Source organism: Bos mutus, chromosome 5 (genome assembly GCF_027580195.1).
Source record: "Bos mutus isolate GX-2022 chromosome 5, NWIPB_WYAK_1.1, whole genome shotgun sequence".
In the NCBI taxonomy this organism is placed as follows: Eukaryota; Metazoa; Chordata; class Mammalia; order Artiodactyla; family Bovidae; genus Bos; species Bos mutus.
In genome coordinates this window covers 62,269,653-62,285,499 of record NC_091621.1, presented here as the reverse complement: position 1 = coordinate 62,285,499, position 15,847 = coordinate 62,269,653, and the positions used below count along the sequence as shown (strand labels likewise).

The following is a 15,847-nucleotide window of genomic DNA, read 5'->3' as shown; positions in this document are numbered from 1 at the left end:
AATCATGTACCGTATTCTGTCATTATTATTAGCACCTCAGCTCATCACACCTTGGAATCCTGGAGCATCCCTTCCTCCCTCTCTCCCCTCGGTGTCATATAGACTGCATCTTGAGTCAGTGTTCAGAGTATTGCACAAAATTCAGTAAAGGTACAAATAGAAGGATGTGTTTGTCATCCACAAACCATTCTCCCACGTAATATTTCTTATACATCCTCTGTAGTAACATCTGACATAACGTTACTTTAAATTGACATAATTTAAAGAAGTAACAACTTCTTTAAATTATGTCAATGCTACTATTAAAAAGTACTTTATGGACTGAGTTGAGAGATTCCCTGGTGGCTCAGATGGTTAAGAATCCAGGCTGAGTTGGGCACCTAAATTCCAAACACATAATATCATTTCTCTTGGAAATGTTCTAAGTACCGAGAACTCATTAATAGTCCAAAGACTGTCATTACTATGAGCATCTTAAATACTTACCTAGTGTTGGAGGCGATGACACCCCACTCCAGTATTCTTGCCTGGAAAATCCCGTGGATGGAGGAGCCTGGTGGGCTACAGTCCATGGGGTTGCAAAGAGTCAGACATAACTGAGTGACTTCACTTTCCCTTTTCACTTTCATGCATTGGAGGAGGAAATGGCAACCCACTCCAGTGTTCTTGCCTGGAGAATCCCAGGGACGGGGGAGCCTGGTGGGCTGCCATCTATGGGGTCACACAGAGTCAGACACGACTGAAATGACTTAGCAGCAGCAGTGTTGAAATAAACCTTCTGGCTTTCTTCAGAGCCCGTGAGTCACCTGAACCAGATATACTTGCCATATTGATACTATCTCAATTTGTAAGGAATTACTTTTAATTTGTTAACAAACTCTTTTCATCTTGGTCCCATCTCCCTTGTTCTAGACTCCGTTTTACAGTTGCCAGGTAGGCATCTCAATCCTTGTGAGTATCTCAGGCTTAATGAGTACAGATGCAAATTTAGCATCCCCTGCCAAGGTCTTATCCCTATCAAAACTAGTATCTGTTCTTGAAGGTGCTGTTGTGAATTCTATCAGCCCTCCCCCAGTATTAATACGTGAATTAGCTTTTTACTACACCCTCTGTCTCACAGCTAGTCAGCCCTTAAGTTCTTTTTGTTAAATTTTCTCAGGACTCTGGGGTTCATCTCCTCCTTTCTCTACCTACTGTCGCTCTTCTACTCTTGGCTCTCATCAGATCTTACCTGACATTTTGGAAATAACCTGTCTGAACTCACTGCTTCAGAGCGCTTATCTTTTTCATAGCTGCCTGAGATTTCCTCCTAAATCATTAGAAAAGTACTTGCCTTCTCAAAGCTTTCAGTGACATCCCATTGTTTAAAGAGTGAACGTCAAACCCTTTAACATAATCGAGTGCTGCCTAACTTAGTTCCCCAATGACTAGTTGGCTTGCTCCCTACCCCACCCCTTCATGAACACTGGTCTTTCTGTGATATCTCTATTCCTTGAATATAGGGATTCTGAAATTTTTTTGCACCGTGGGTTCCTTTGACAGTCTGGTGAAGTGTGTGGACCTCTTCCTAGAGTAATATTTTTCAGTGTATAGAATAATAAACATAAGATTACCATGGAAAGCCATGCTGCAGAAGTAAAATTCTATCTGTCTGTGGACCCCATTGTTTATATCTTTGTGGCTTTATTATGACCCTCTTAGCAAAGAAGTGCCCCTGAGCCTGCCCTTCTGATTATTGAAATCCTTCTCATGTTTCAAAGTCCCTTCAATCCCCATCTCTGCAACTTTACCTTGACTCCCTGCCCTTCTGTACTCACCATGGTGTCCTCTGCCCTCTCAGAGCAGATTATTTGTATTTCTAATTAGTTCTTATCTTTCCTTTGCCCTTTGTGATAATATTTTGTATTAATTGACAAAAAGGACCAGACGCTAATGGGCTACTTTCGCACATTTTGTGCTCACTGGCTTGTAACTCTTTTTAAAGCACTGTGGAATCTGCATATAAAGAGGACACTGAGGTCCAGGGGTTTTGTTGATGGACCAAGATTATACAGCTTGTTGCTCTTACAAATTTATTTCAGGAAGGGAATATTTTATCTTCTTCTTTACGCCTTCTCAGGATCTAAGGAATGATATTGTTCAGTAATGTTTGTTTATGTCGATTTAAAAATCAGAATTGCTGGGAAATACTCATCTCCCTAGTATTGACGAGGAGCCATACTAGGAGAGAGATGTGTACAGCAGTGTTTCTAGTTCAATGTCTATGTCAAACTAACTGTGACTGATTCCTTCTTAACAAACTGAGAACTCTTGTAGTTCCTAGTCGTTTCACAAATTAAAATTTAAACAAGAGTTTTCAGCAGTCAACTCATTAAAATGTTATCCCTTGTTCTGCACTCCTGATGAAGACAGTAATATTAAAAGTAGGACAAATTAAAGAATTTGTTTGGAATCAAAATGAATTCAGGAAATATTTACATTTGTAATGATAAGATCAGTTGTATAACCTATTTCCTATGTTATCCCCTCAGTGAAGACAATAAACCAGTCCAACTTACATTTGTAAGAAAATACATTTTAAATATAATTTACTTGAACAAGTTGCATTTTTCTGTAGTCAAATGCATTCCTGCAAGTTTCTTAAAACAACATTATAGGCTATTTAAAAATAAAACTTTATTTATTCAAATAGATTTTAGCAATTAGTAATGCTTTCTTTTCAAAATGTTGTTTTGAGATTAAAAACCATGTATTTATGATCAGTAATTTCTCACGTGGAAGTTCTTTATGTATAGTAATTATTTTTAAAGGAATTACATCTTTTGATCTGGCAATGCCTTTTAGTATGCTGTGAACTATAATATATAATTCATTATCATTATCCTTCTTTTGTTTTTTTCTGTCATCATATTGTGGCAAATACTAGCTGAAATGTAGAAAGGTAACTGAATTTTTTCTATTTTCATAGCTCCAGATGGTCCTCCTGAAAATGTGCATGTAGTAGCAACATCACCTTTCAGCATCAACATCAGCTGGAGTGAACCTACTGTCATTACCGGACCAACCTTCTATTTGATAGACGTCAAATCAGTAAGACCTGTCTTGTCTTCTCTGAAAGGCAGTATAGAGCATGGTTAGGAATCCAGGTTTTGCAACCAGACTGAATTTTACTCTTAGCTCTGTTAGACCTTAGGCAGCTTCCTTTACTTGTTTATGTTTGTGTCCACATCTGTAAAATAAAGATAGATAATACTACCCAGGGTACAGCATTTTTGTGAGGACTAAGTTAGTCAACATACATAAATAACTTAAAACATTGCCTGATACCTAGTAAATATTCAAGAAGTGCAAACAAAATATTGTTATCACGCTTATTGTTATTTATCTTCAGGGTATAGATGATATAGATAAATGAGGTTGAGTTTAAGTTGACGGTAATATATCGGTTTAAAATACAGTGAAAAAGAACTTAAAATACAAAAGAATGGCCAAGGCATTAGGAGACATAGCTCCAAAATAAGACAATATCAGGGCTTAACTTCGAAAATGATTGAAGCAGAACATGGAAAGGTAGTGTAAATATAAGTGTAAAAAGTTAGCTTCATTCAAGAAAAAGCAAGTAGTTAGGGCATCCTTAGTGGAACATTTGAAAAGAAAAGGCCTGAGAGATGAGGCTCGATTCGGGGGCCGACTTAAAACCTATTGTGGAGTGTGGGTCATGGTAAGTTCAGTGGGGTGCCAATTGTGGAAATAAAGCAGTGTTGGGATACAGATTTCTATTTTACAGAATCAGTATGATCACATTGTAAAGCATAGTTTTAGACCAGTCCTGGGGGTACAAAATTAAAGGAGGCAGGAAACCATAAGAGTAAAACTGGGCAAGAAAAGGAAATGAGTGAGGGTAACAGAATAAAAAAATAATTTAAATATGCAGGATCTGGAGGGAAAAAAATCCATGGATGGTGAGTGAAAATAAAAATCAAGGGTGACTTTTTAAGAGATATGATTTGGAAACTTGTGAGGAGGAATGGATTTGTAGAGAAAAGGCATGGATTCCGAACTAGATGTGTTAAGATGCCTGGGAGTCCCCAGGTGAAGATGCCCATTGACAGGATCATTCATGGATCTGTAGCTCAGGAGAGGAAGTTTGTATTTCCAGATTTGGGAAGCGTTGGTATTGGATGGATGAAATAATATGAATAGATGAGATTACCTATGAAACATTTAGGGTAAGAAACTCTTCTGTAAGGACTAACCTGAAGAAAGTGTCCTGGGGAATACAAACATTTGAGTAAAAGGGACCTGAAAACACTGAATTGGAGTAGCCATTCAGACAGTAGGAAACACAAGCATGCGAGTCAAGCCTCTTGCCTACAGCAGGGTGCTCCACAGTGTGAATAATGCAGAGTTGTTAGCTAGGGTTAGAATTGGAAATTTCTCCTGGCATCCTGCTTGGGTTTTACTGGAGCTGAAGAGCAATCCCTTCTGGTGGCGTCTGAAGCATTAAATTAGGCAATCCATGGTGAATTCTCCTCCTCCTCTTGCTGTATTTATTCATCTCTTCTTTAACTTTTATGATTTTTTAAAATGCTTTTATATTATTTCTTAAGTGGAAATAATTCTATCTCAAAAGACCCGTCATGATTAAAGGAAAACTTAAAGGATTATTGGTACATTTTTTTCTCCCAGTCTTCAGTTTATGATCCTCCTTTTTTAGAGCACATTTGTGAAGACTTTTAGTTCATAATTAGCCAAAAACAATCAACATGAATGACAAATGCTCCAGGAATATCATTAAAAGCAAATTATAAAATGTTAACACTGTGCTCTATTAACTAGAAGATACTTTATTAGGGAAAATAGCTCTCTCATGGAGTTTGGTTGTGTTGAAAGGAGGGAAAAGTAAACCATTAAAAAAAAGGTGATTTATCATCTAATTCTCTCAGTATTCTTACTGAGATTAAAACTGAGTAAGGGAAAGAGAGAAGGATGGAAAGATAACTATTGTAATTGCTTAGTTCGTTTCAGCTACATATTAGCCTCTTCATATGCATTGTATTATTGTATCTTATAACATTTTGATGTAAGTATTATAATCTTACTTTTGCGTATAGGAGAACTGAGGCACAGAGATGATTAAAAAAAAAAAAAACTTCTCAAACAGTTAAGACCTGGCTAAAACCAGCACAATAGTGTGATGGAAATAGGAAAAACTATCAAAAAAGCAAATAAAAATTGCCAAATTGAAATATGTGCTCACCAAAACACATTTGGATCAAAGACAGCAAAAATTCAAATAGATTCTAACACTTCACAGTTTCCCTAGGATTCTTGGAACTAAAGCGGTCTTCCCTTCATTCTTTCAACACAATTCTAGTTTATTTTTTAAAATTTTGTTTTATATTGGAGCATAGTTGATTAATAATGTTGTGTTAGCTTCAGGGATATAGCAAAGTGTTTCAGTTATCCATATAATGTACCTGTTCTTTTTCAAATCATTTTCCCATTTAGATTATTATAGAATATTGACTGGAGTTCCCTGTGCTGTATAGTAGGTCCTTGTTGGTTATCTATTTTAAATATAGTAATCTGTACATGTCAATCTCAAACTCCCAGTACAACTTTAAATACATTCAGATGCCAGCACTGTGCTGGGTCCTGGGTCAAACGCACATCTTTTATGGCTCCTACACTGGCAGGCGGGTTCTTTACCACTAGTACCACCTGAGAAGGCCAGAAGTCATTGGCTCCCAGGCCAAAGAACACGTGCCCTTGAATTTAAGATTTATGCTGCACCCTGGCCTCTGCCAAATACCAGCCACAAGGGCATATTGCTCTTCCCTTAAAAGACTTGAAGCAAAAATTGACACTCTTTAATAAAGACATATGGGCTTCCCTGGTGGCTCAGGTGGTAAAGAATCCACCTGTAATGCAGGAGACCTGGGTTCGATCCCTGGTTCGGGAAGATCCCCTGGAGAATGGCATGGCAACCCACTCCAGTACTCTTGCCTGGAAAATCCCCATGGACAGAGGAACCTGGCGGGCTACAGTCCATGGGGTCACAAAGAGTTGGACAGGATTGAGTGACTAGCACAGCACAATAAAGATATATGGGCTCAGATATCACCCTGGATGATTCTACTGGGAATTGCATTTTCTGGCCTTTTGTTGTTCCTTTTATTTTAAATTTATTATTTAATTGAAAGATAATTGCTTTACAGAATTGTGTTTTCTGCCAAACATCTACATGAATCAGCCATAGGTATACACATATCCCCTCCCTCTTGAACCTCTCTCCCATCTCCCTTCCCATCCCACCCCTCTAGGTTGATACAGAGCCCTGGTTTGAGTTCCCTGAGCCATACAGCAGATTCCAGTTGGCTGCCTATTTTACATATGGTGATGTAATCTTCCATGTTACTCTCTCCATACATCCCACCTCTCCTTCCTCCCCCACCCCCCTCCGCCGAGTCCGTAAGTCTGTTCTCTGTGTCTATATCTCCATTGCTGCCCTGCAAATAATTTCATCAGTACCATCTTTCTAGACTCCATATATATGCGTTAGTATACGGTATTTGTTTTTCTCTTTCTGACTTACTTCACTGTATAATAGGCTCTAGGTTCATCCACCTCATTAGAACGGACTCAAATGCATGCCATTTTATGACTGAGTAATATTCCATTGAGTACATGTACCACAGCTCCTTTATCCATTCATCTGTCAGTGGACATCTAGGTTGCTTTCTTGTTCTAGCTATTGTAAGTAGTGCTGCAATGAACATTGGAGTACATGTGTCTTTTTCAATTTTGAGTTCCTCAGGGTATATGCCTAGGAGTGGGATTGCTGGGTCATATGGTGGTTTTATTCCTAGTTTTTTAAGGAATCTCCATACCATCTTCCATACTGGCTCTATCAATTTACATTCCCACCAACAGTGCAAGAGGGTTCCTTTTTCTCCACACCCTCTCCAGCATTTACTGTTTGTAGACTTTTTTGATGATGGCATTCTGACCGGTGTAAGGTGATATCTCATTGTAGTTTTTATTTGCATTTCTCTAATAATGAGTGATGTTGAGCATCTTTTCATGTGTTTGTTACACATCTGTATGTCTTCTTTGGAGAAATGTCTGTTTAGGCCTTTTTCCTACTTTTTGATTGAGTTGTTTGTTTTTCTGGTATTGACTTGAATGAGCTGTTTGTATATTTTGGAAATTAATCCTTTGTCAGTTGTTTCATTTGCTATTATTTTCTTCCATTCTGAGGGTTGTCTTTTTATCCTTTTTATAGTGTCCTTTGTTGTGCAAAAGCTTGTAAGTGTAATTAGGTCCCACTTGTTTATTTTTGTTTTTATTTCCATTACTCTAGGAGGTGGATCATAGAGAGTCTTGCTGTGATTTATGTCATAGAGTGTTCTGCCTGTGTTTTCCTCTAAGAGTTTTATGTTCCTTTTATTTTTTTAACTTACCAAATACTTAGTAGCTTCTTTCCACCAAGACAAAGATGGAAAATGTAAAGTTCTGCTTCCAAGTAACTCACAGTCTAGAACACCAGAATATAGATAATTATAGAGTATGAGGTAGCCAGTCTTTTTGGAATATAATGTTACAATTAAAGTTTCTGTTATAGGGTACATAATATATAGAGGAGACTGTACAGAGAAGGTTAAATTTAGTAGGCTTAGTGAAGACAGAAAATGAATTTTTGTATGTGCTGCTTTTTGAGGGCACAGTATTCTTTTGGAATTTTACTATATATTTTACTATATATATAAGATATGGTACATCACATGCATTTTATTTCCTACTTTACTAACTGCGATCTGTTACCATTTTTTAATGAAGGCACTGGAATAATTTAATTTTACTTTATAAGATCAGGTCTCATGACCTTCTGGTAGTGTAGAGAGGTCTGACGGAGAAGGCAATGGCACCCCACTCCAGTACTCTTGCCTGGAAAATCCCATGGATGGAGGAGCCTGGTAGGCTGCAGTCCATGGGGTCGGTAAGAGTCGGACACGACTGAGCGACTTCACTTTCACTTTTCACTTTCATGCATTGGAGAAGGAAATGGCAACCCACTCCAGTGTTCTTGCCTGGAGAATCCCAGGGATGGGGGAGCCTGGTGGGCTGCCGTCTATGGGGTCACACAGAGTCGGACACGACTGAAGCGACTTAGCAGCATCAGCTGCTAAGGTCTGAACTCTTCAAAGACCTCGGATCAAATCCTATCGCAGTTACCAAGCAGCTATGGAATCTTGAGAAATTCAGCCCAACTCTATAAAATCAGAACTGAAATAGCTCTAGTAGTCAGCTAAGGAACGTGAAGCTAAGTGGTGAGCAGTGATGAGCTGGAGACCCCTACCCCGTTATAAGAGTTACCCATCATTCATCTTTAGATAATTGTTAGCTAGCATACATTTAAGTCTAGTCTTAGGGGAACTTTAAAAAGCCTTATTTGTATGTGATATTTAAATGTTGACAACCAATTAAACACACACTTTCTGCGCAAGGATACATGAAGCTGATCAGTTGGATTCCTACGCTGATCTGTTTTTCTGCCAGTGGAGTATCTTCCCCTACTGCTCTCTCTCAAGATGGTTCGATCTGTTTGATTTTTTTTTTTAATACTGATATTGTATCTGCTTTTCCTGTGCTTCTTATAGCAATATCTTTTTCAGTTAAGAAACTTAGAAAAGAGAATTTGAACAAATTGAACAAAATTGAACATATTGAACAAAAATACATCTTTCAAAGTTATAAGAAAGGTTCAAGTTGAAAATGAACTTGTTAGTGAGGACAGTGTATCCAACTTACTTTTAAGTGTTTCAAGTCAAGTACCTGATAGAAGCAGGCATAAGGGGATTTTGAATTATTTGTTCATCTCAGGAAAAGTCCTTCTCTTCAGTGCTAGATACGTTAGCTATGTTTAGTCCCTACAGTGAGTAGGCCAGATTCTCTATCAAAGACAGACTGTTTTAATAAATAGTACAACTGTATTTATTGTACCTAAGCATACTCATTTGCACACATTTAATAATTGCATCTATATTAATTGATTCCTTATTTAGTACCATGCATGGTGCTAGATCAGGTTTTCAAACTTCAGTTATGACCACCATTTTAAAAATGAATCGGAATAAAATTTAAAAGAGCAGAAAATATCAAAGTGCATTTTAGAAGTTGTATTTCTGAAAAGCAGTTTGCAGTTATAAAGAATACACATTCACACACATACATCCTGAATGTGTATGGACATTATGTTGCCAAATGTGTTTCACTTTTGTGGGTCACGATAAAAAAAAAAAACCCACAAATTTCTTTGCTAACTACTTCAGATCAGTTTTTTTCTAAATCATCAAAATACTATAATTATTTAGATATTATCACCCTGATCTTACATACATAGAAAGTTAAACACAGGGCATAAATGACTTATAGAATGGAAGTTGCTAAGTGACCAGGTTGGGATCTGAACCCTTGATGACTAAATTCATTCCTCTGTAAAACACTGGAGTAGAAGTTTCATTGACTACAGAGATGGTTTTTGCTTTTTCTGATTATTGTGGTTGATTTTTTTCTTTTACTTTCAACTGTTGAAATAACTGCTAGGTAGTAGACTCTTAAAGTAGCACTTTGGATTTCCCAGGACCATCTGACTGTAAATAAAAGAAATTTTAAATCTTGCCTAGAAAGATATACCAGTTGTAGCTTTCTATTAATATTTTAGTGATTTGTAACTCAAGTGCTGCTTCCTCTATTAGCTATTTTTTTTCTTATAGGTAGATAGTGATGAATTTAATATTTCCTTAATCAAGTCAAATGAAGAAAATAAAACCATAGAAGTTAAAGATTTGGAAATCTTCACAAGGTATTCCGTGGTGATCACCGCATTCACTGGAAATATCAGTGCTGCATATGTGGACGGAAAGTCAAGTGCTGAAATAATTGTTACCACTTTAGAATCAGGTAAGGTATATTTTTCATCATTGCTAAAAATTGACTAAGTGTCTTTCTTACAGTTTCTCACACTCTACCCTACAAAGCATATGTGTTACAAGAAAATTTTAAGCATATAAGCATAAAATTCAATGACTCACTGGGGCTGACAAAAGTGAAGCTTTCTATTTGTATTTTTGAGGCAAAATGGAATTACGTAGTATAGTCAATACTTGTAAATACAGAAATAAATTAGTTCATAATAAGGTATCCAAATGTATTTTTTGTGTGTTTATTTCAACACTAAGTATTTTAAAAGTTGGACAACCTTGCCTAAGAAATGATTTTTCCAACTGTTTATAGCCAATAAAGCTTCACCTTAAATTCTGTTTTAATTATTTATGTCCCATTGTTTAAATGTACATTAAAATAATGATACTCTATTATTGAGGGCTCAGTCAGTAAAGAATCTGCCTGCAATGCAGGAGACCCAGGTTCAATTCATGGGTTGGGAAGATCCCCTGGAGAAGGAAATGGCAACCCACTTCAGTATTCTTGCCTGGAGAATCCCAAGGACAGAAGAGGCTGGCCCAGGCTACTGTCCATGGGGTTGCAAGAGTCAGACACGACTTAGCGACTAAACCACCACCACTCTATTATTAAATTATCTGGGCTTTCCAGGTGCCAAGAACATGCTTGCCAATGCAGGAGACGTGAGAGACATGGGTTTGGTTTTAATCCCTGGGTCGGGAAGATCCCCTGGAGGAAGGCATGGCAACCTACTCCAGTATTCTTGCCTGGAGAATCCTATGGACAGAAGAGCCAATTAACCCCCTACCTATGTTTACCATTTCTGTTCTCTTCACTTAGTCAAGTGGCATGTTTTATTATATAATCTAAGGATTAATGTCAGAATCTGTACAGATTGCCTCAAGTTGGTATGAACAGGGTCTGAGTGGATAGTAAGATTGTAACCTGTGAGAAATTACCGTGGAACGTCAACTTCCTAGAACTTGCTTGCCCCATCCTCCTTCAGACTCCTGATGTTCTTTGCCAGCAGATATATCTCTGGAAAGAGCACATGAAGGATGTGTTGCTATAGTTTATTTGTTGCTATCTGTAAGGTAAGTATAGGAGGTAAAAAAAAAAAATTAGTCTTTTCATTATGCTGTATATTTTATTATCTATAGACTTACTTACCATTCTAAATTGAAAGGTACATCTTATCCTCAGCACCATAAAATTCTACTTGTTTCCATTTAATTGCCATGTATAGTTCAGGTACTTATTTTACTTTTTGTACTTCTCCCTTATCCTGCCCATCTGTGAGAAAAGTTGCTGCTAAACTTGTTCATGTTCATACCCTAAAACTTTGATCAACAATCTTAATGTGACACCTTTTCCAAGGATATTGTAGTTTCATAAATTTTTATTAAATCTCTAAGAATAGATTTTAGATATGAAAACAAAGATATCTGGAGGATAGGAAGTTCTTTCTAACACTCAGATAATTTTTTCATGTATTCAACTTTAAAGCTGATCCTAATTTTAGGAAATCATCTATCATAAAAAGAAATATATATATTCTTATATATCATAAAAATGGATAATAGCAATTGTGAAAATGTGTGTTGAACCAATTTAACTTTTATATCAGCTATGCATTTCTTCACATTGTGATATTTGCACAATAACATATTTATCTGCTTCTCTCTTTTTTTCTATTTATTTACTTATGTTTTGCTTGCCATAGGGAACTATCTCTAGATATCTCTACAAGTGTATATGAATATCTGAGCTATTCATAGTCAAATATGAACAGCCTTCTTCATGGAAATTTGTCACCTAGAATGGAAGAATATATACATTTCAATGTGATTAAAATAAATATGTTCATGCAACCATTAAATTTTATTTTTTTTCTTTTAAATTTTATTTTATTTTTAAACTTTACATAATTGTATTAGTTTTGCCAAATATCAAAATGAATCCGCCACAGGCATACATGTGTAAAAAATACTAATTATATAGTTTGATAAGAACTAGTTCTCACATTTATAAAATAATTTTATCCTGTGTTATTTTTCATAACAATTTATTGATATTTGGCTAGTTATATGTTAGGGCAACTTTTATTTATCAAAAATAAACAGGAATATCTAGAATATATAAAGAAATATTAAAATTCAACACTTAAAAAGAATCTAATCAGACAATTGCAGAGGGACTTCAAGCTGCCACTGCTGGGTGCATGGGTTCAATCCCTGGTCAGGGAACTAAGACCCCACATGCCACATGGCCAAAAAAATGAAAAGAAAACTGACAAAGAACATGAACTGATATTTCACCAGAGAGGAAATATGATTGGCAAATAAACTTAAGATATGTTTTTTCAACACTATTATCTGTTAAGAAAATGTAAATTAAAACCACAATGATACATCAGTATGCATCTACTAGAACAGAAAAAATAATTTTTAAAATAGTAATAATACCAAATGCTGGAAACAGTCCAAAAAGACTGGATCTCTCATACATTGCTAGTGGGAATATAAAAGGGTAAAACTACTGATACAATATAAAAATATTTTGGTAATCTGTAAAACTGAACATGCACTCATGATAGATCCACAAGTTACAATCTTAGGCAGCTATCACAGACAATTGAAAACTTAGTGTTCATACAAATATCTTTATATGAATGTTAACAGGCTTATTAGGAATAACGACAAAATAACTGGAAACAACCCAAATGCTTTTATCATTAAACAAATTCTAGTACAGTGGAACACTACTCAGCAATGAAGACAGAATAAACTGTTGCTATACGCAGCAGCTCTGATCTCAAGGTCATTGTGCTGTTGTCTTTGGCAACTAATAAAACTATGCAGGTGGAGACTGACCAGTGTCGAGGAGTCACGGAGTGCTAATATAAGGGGAGAGCAAGAGGACTTTTCTTTACGGTGACGGAAGAGTTTTGTATCTTGTTTCTGGTGACGGTTACAGTAGTCTATACATGGAATTAAATTGCATAGAACCATACAAAAATACAGGAAAGCATGAAAAATGGTGAAAATTGAATAAGACCTATAGTCAAGTTAATATGATTGTGCCAGTTCTGTTTCCAGGTTTGATATTTAACTACAGTTATATGAGATGTCACCACTGGGGAAAGCTGGGGGAAGGTAACAGGGAATTGAATGTACGATTTTTGCAACTTCCTGTGAGTCTACATTATTTTTAAGTTCAGTGTCATAGGAGTTCATTCTGTGTAAGACACATACATATAAAAGGCTAAATATATAAGCAAATAAATTGGATCACTGTTATGGTTTCTGTGATCTATAAATGTCAATGATTCTATAATGAACCAGCCATTTTGCTTTTCATAATTACATGATTTGTGTAATACTCTTTGTAAAGAGAAATTTGAGAAAAGTTTGAAGCAAATCAGTTTTATATGGAGATCAAAACGAACACAAATTTTTAAATAATTTTAACTGCTAAATACTTTTAGTCCCTAAGGATCCACCTAACAACATGACATTTCAGAAGATACCAGATGAAGTTACAAAATTTCAGTTAACATTTCTTCCTCCTTCTCAACCAAATGGAAATATCCAAGTGTATCAAGCTTTGGTTTACAGAGAAGATGATCCTACTGCTGTCCAGATTCACAACCTCAGTATCATCCAGAAAACTGACACATCTGTCATTGCGATGTTAGAAGGGCTAAAAGGTGGACATACGTACAACATCAGTGTAAGTGTACACAGTTTCTAATTATTCATCTGTTTTACAAAACTGATAGAAAAACTCAGCATTCAAAAATACTGCAGCTTCTGGAATACTACATTTTCCTTATCTCTAGGTGGAATTGCTTAAGACATGCCAAGTGAAAAAGATTTGGGGAAACAGAATTGCTGATTTCCTATTTTAATACAGAAAGTCATGTGAAAATATGTAAATAACAGAAAAGTGTGCACAATTATAGTGGAAATCCAAAAATAAAGCATAAAGAAAACCAACACTAAAAGTTAAAGAGCAGTGATATATAGATAGTTCTGCCTAAAGGGAGACTGTTTCTGTGTGATTATAAATGGAAAATGGAAAAGGAAATAGCAAAAGCAAAGGGCAGAAATAACTATTTGTATGACTGAAATTCACATGTATTTCACACAACTATTGCTAAAAGCATTTTATATCTTAATTCTAAATTATCCATTTTGGAAAGTAAATATATATGTGAGTTCATATACATACACACAGACATAATACACATACAATTTGTTTCACCCTTTCACTATTTTTATAGCATGTCTTGGAATTTTCAAAAAGAACTATATAATTCAGAAAATAATCTATTAAGCATCATAGAACCAACCTAGCTGCTGCGGCTGCTAAGTCGCTTCAGTCGTGTCCGACTCTGTGTGACCCCATAGACGGCAGCCCACCAGGCTCTGCCATCCCTGGGATTCTCCAGGCAAGAACACTGGAGTGGGTTGCCATTTCCTTCTCCAATGCATGAAAGTGAAAAGTGAAAGGGAAGTCACTCAGTCGTGTCCGACTCTTTGTGACCCCATGGACTGCAGCCTACCAGGCTCCTCTGTCCATGGGATTTTCCAGGCAAGAGTACTGGAGTGGGTTGCCATTGCCTTCTCTGAGAACCAACCTAGACAGCATATTAAAAAGCAGAGACATTACTTTGCCAACAAAGGTCTGTCTAGTCAAGGCTATGGTTTTTCCAGTGGTCATGTATGGATGTGAGAGTTGGACTATAAGAAAGCTGAGCACCAAAGAACTGATGCTTTTGAACTGTGGTGTTGGAGAAGATTCTTGAGAGTCCCTTGGACTGCAAAGAGATCCAACCAGTCCATCCTAAAGGAGATCAGTCCTGGATGTTCATTGGAAGGACTGATGCTAAAGCCAAAACTCCAATACTTTGGCCACCTGATGGGAAGAGCTGACTCATAGCCTATTATACAGAGTGAAGTAAGCCAGAAAGAAAAACACCAATACAGTATACTAACCCATATATATGGAATTTAGAAAGACGGTAACGATGACCCTGTATGCGAGACAGCAAAAGAGACACAGATAGAACAGTCTTTTGGACTCTGTGGGAGAGGGAGAGGGTGGGATGATTTGGGAGAATGGCATTGAAACATGTATAATATCATATATGAAATGAATCGCCAGTCCAGGTTCGATGCACGATACTGGATGCTTGGGGCTGGTGCACTGGGATGACCCAGAGGGATGGTACAGGGAGGGAGGTGGGAGGGGGTTCGGGATGGGGAACACATGTACACCCGGTGGTGGGATTGTGTTGATGTATGGCAAAACCAATACAATATTGTAAAAAATAATAATAATAATAATTAATGATTAAAAAAATCTGAGAAAAAAAATGAAAAGACCCTGATGCTGGGAAAGATTGAGGGCAGGAGGAGAAGGGGACGACAGAGGATGAGATGGTTGGATGGCATCACCGACTCAATAGACATGGGTTTGGGTGAACTCTGGGCATTGGTGATGGACAGGGAGGCCAGGCATGCCGCAGTTCATGGGGTCGCAGAGTCGGACACGAATGAGCAACTGAACTGAACTGAAATTCACCCTAAGCGTTCAAGTAGCTCAAGTAACTACACAGTCAAGTAACTAATCTTCAACAAACTCTTTATATCAGAAAACTGTCATTAGTAATTTGTGTTATTTCCCCCACTCACTGTATATCTGACTTGCTAGGACTCTTGTTACACATACCTTTAAATGGACCCCCATTCTAAAAGATCTGTTAGAGAGAAGGTGGTAGTTAAGAGAAGGAACTGACCTAGATTCAAATTCTGGCCCTGCTAGCTTCTTTCAGGGCAGTGTCTGCAAATCTGTGCCTCTTTTTCCTTATCTGAAA

At 36.9% G+C, this 15,847-nt stretch overlaps 1 protein-coding gene across 1 annotated transcript in view; it reads left to right on the top strand.

The window, feature by feature from the left end:
* Nucleotides 1–15,847, top strand: part of PTPRQ (protein tyrosine phosphatase receptor type Q) — a 229,553-nt gene that overhangs the window by 144,200 nt on the left and 69,506 nt on the right. The window contains exons 27-29 of the mRNA XM_070370967.1: nucleotides 2,969–3,090; nucleotides 9,780–9,966; nucleotides 13,454–13,698. Of these exons, the coding sequence (XP_070227068.1) occupies nucleotides 2,969–3,090; nucleotides 9,780–9,966; nucleotides 13,454–13,698 (554 nt within the window). The remainder of the gene's footprint in view (nucleotides 1–2,968; nucleotides 3,091–9,779; nucleotides 9,967–13,453; nucleotides 13,699–15,847) is intronic.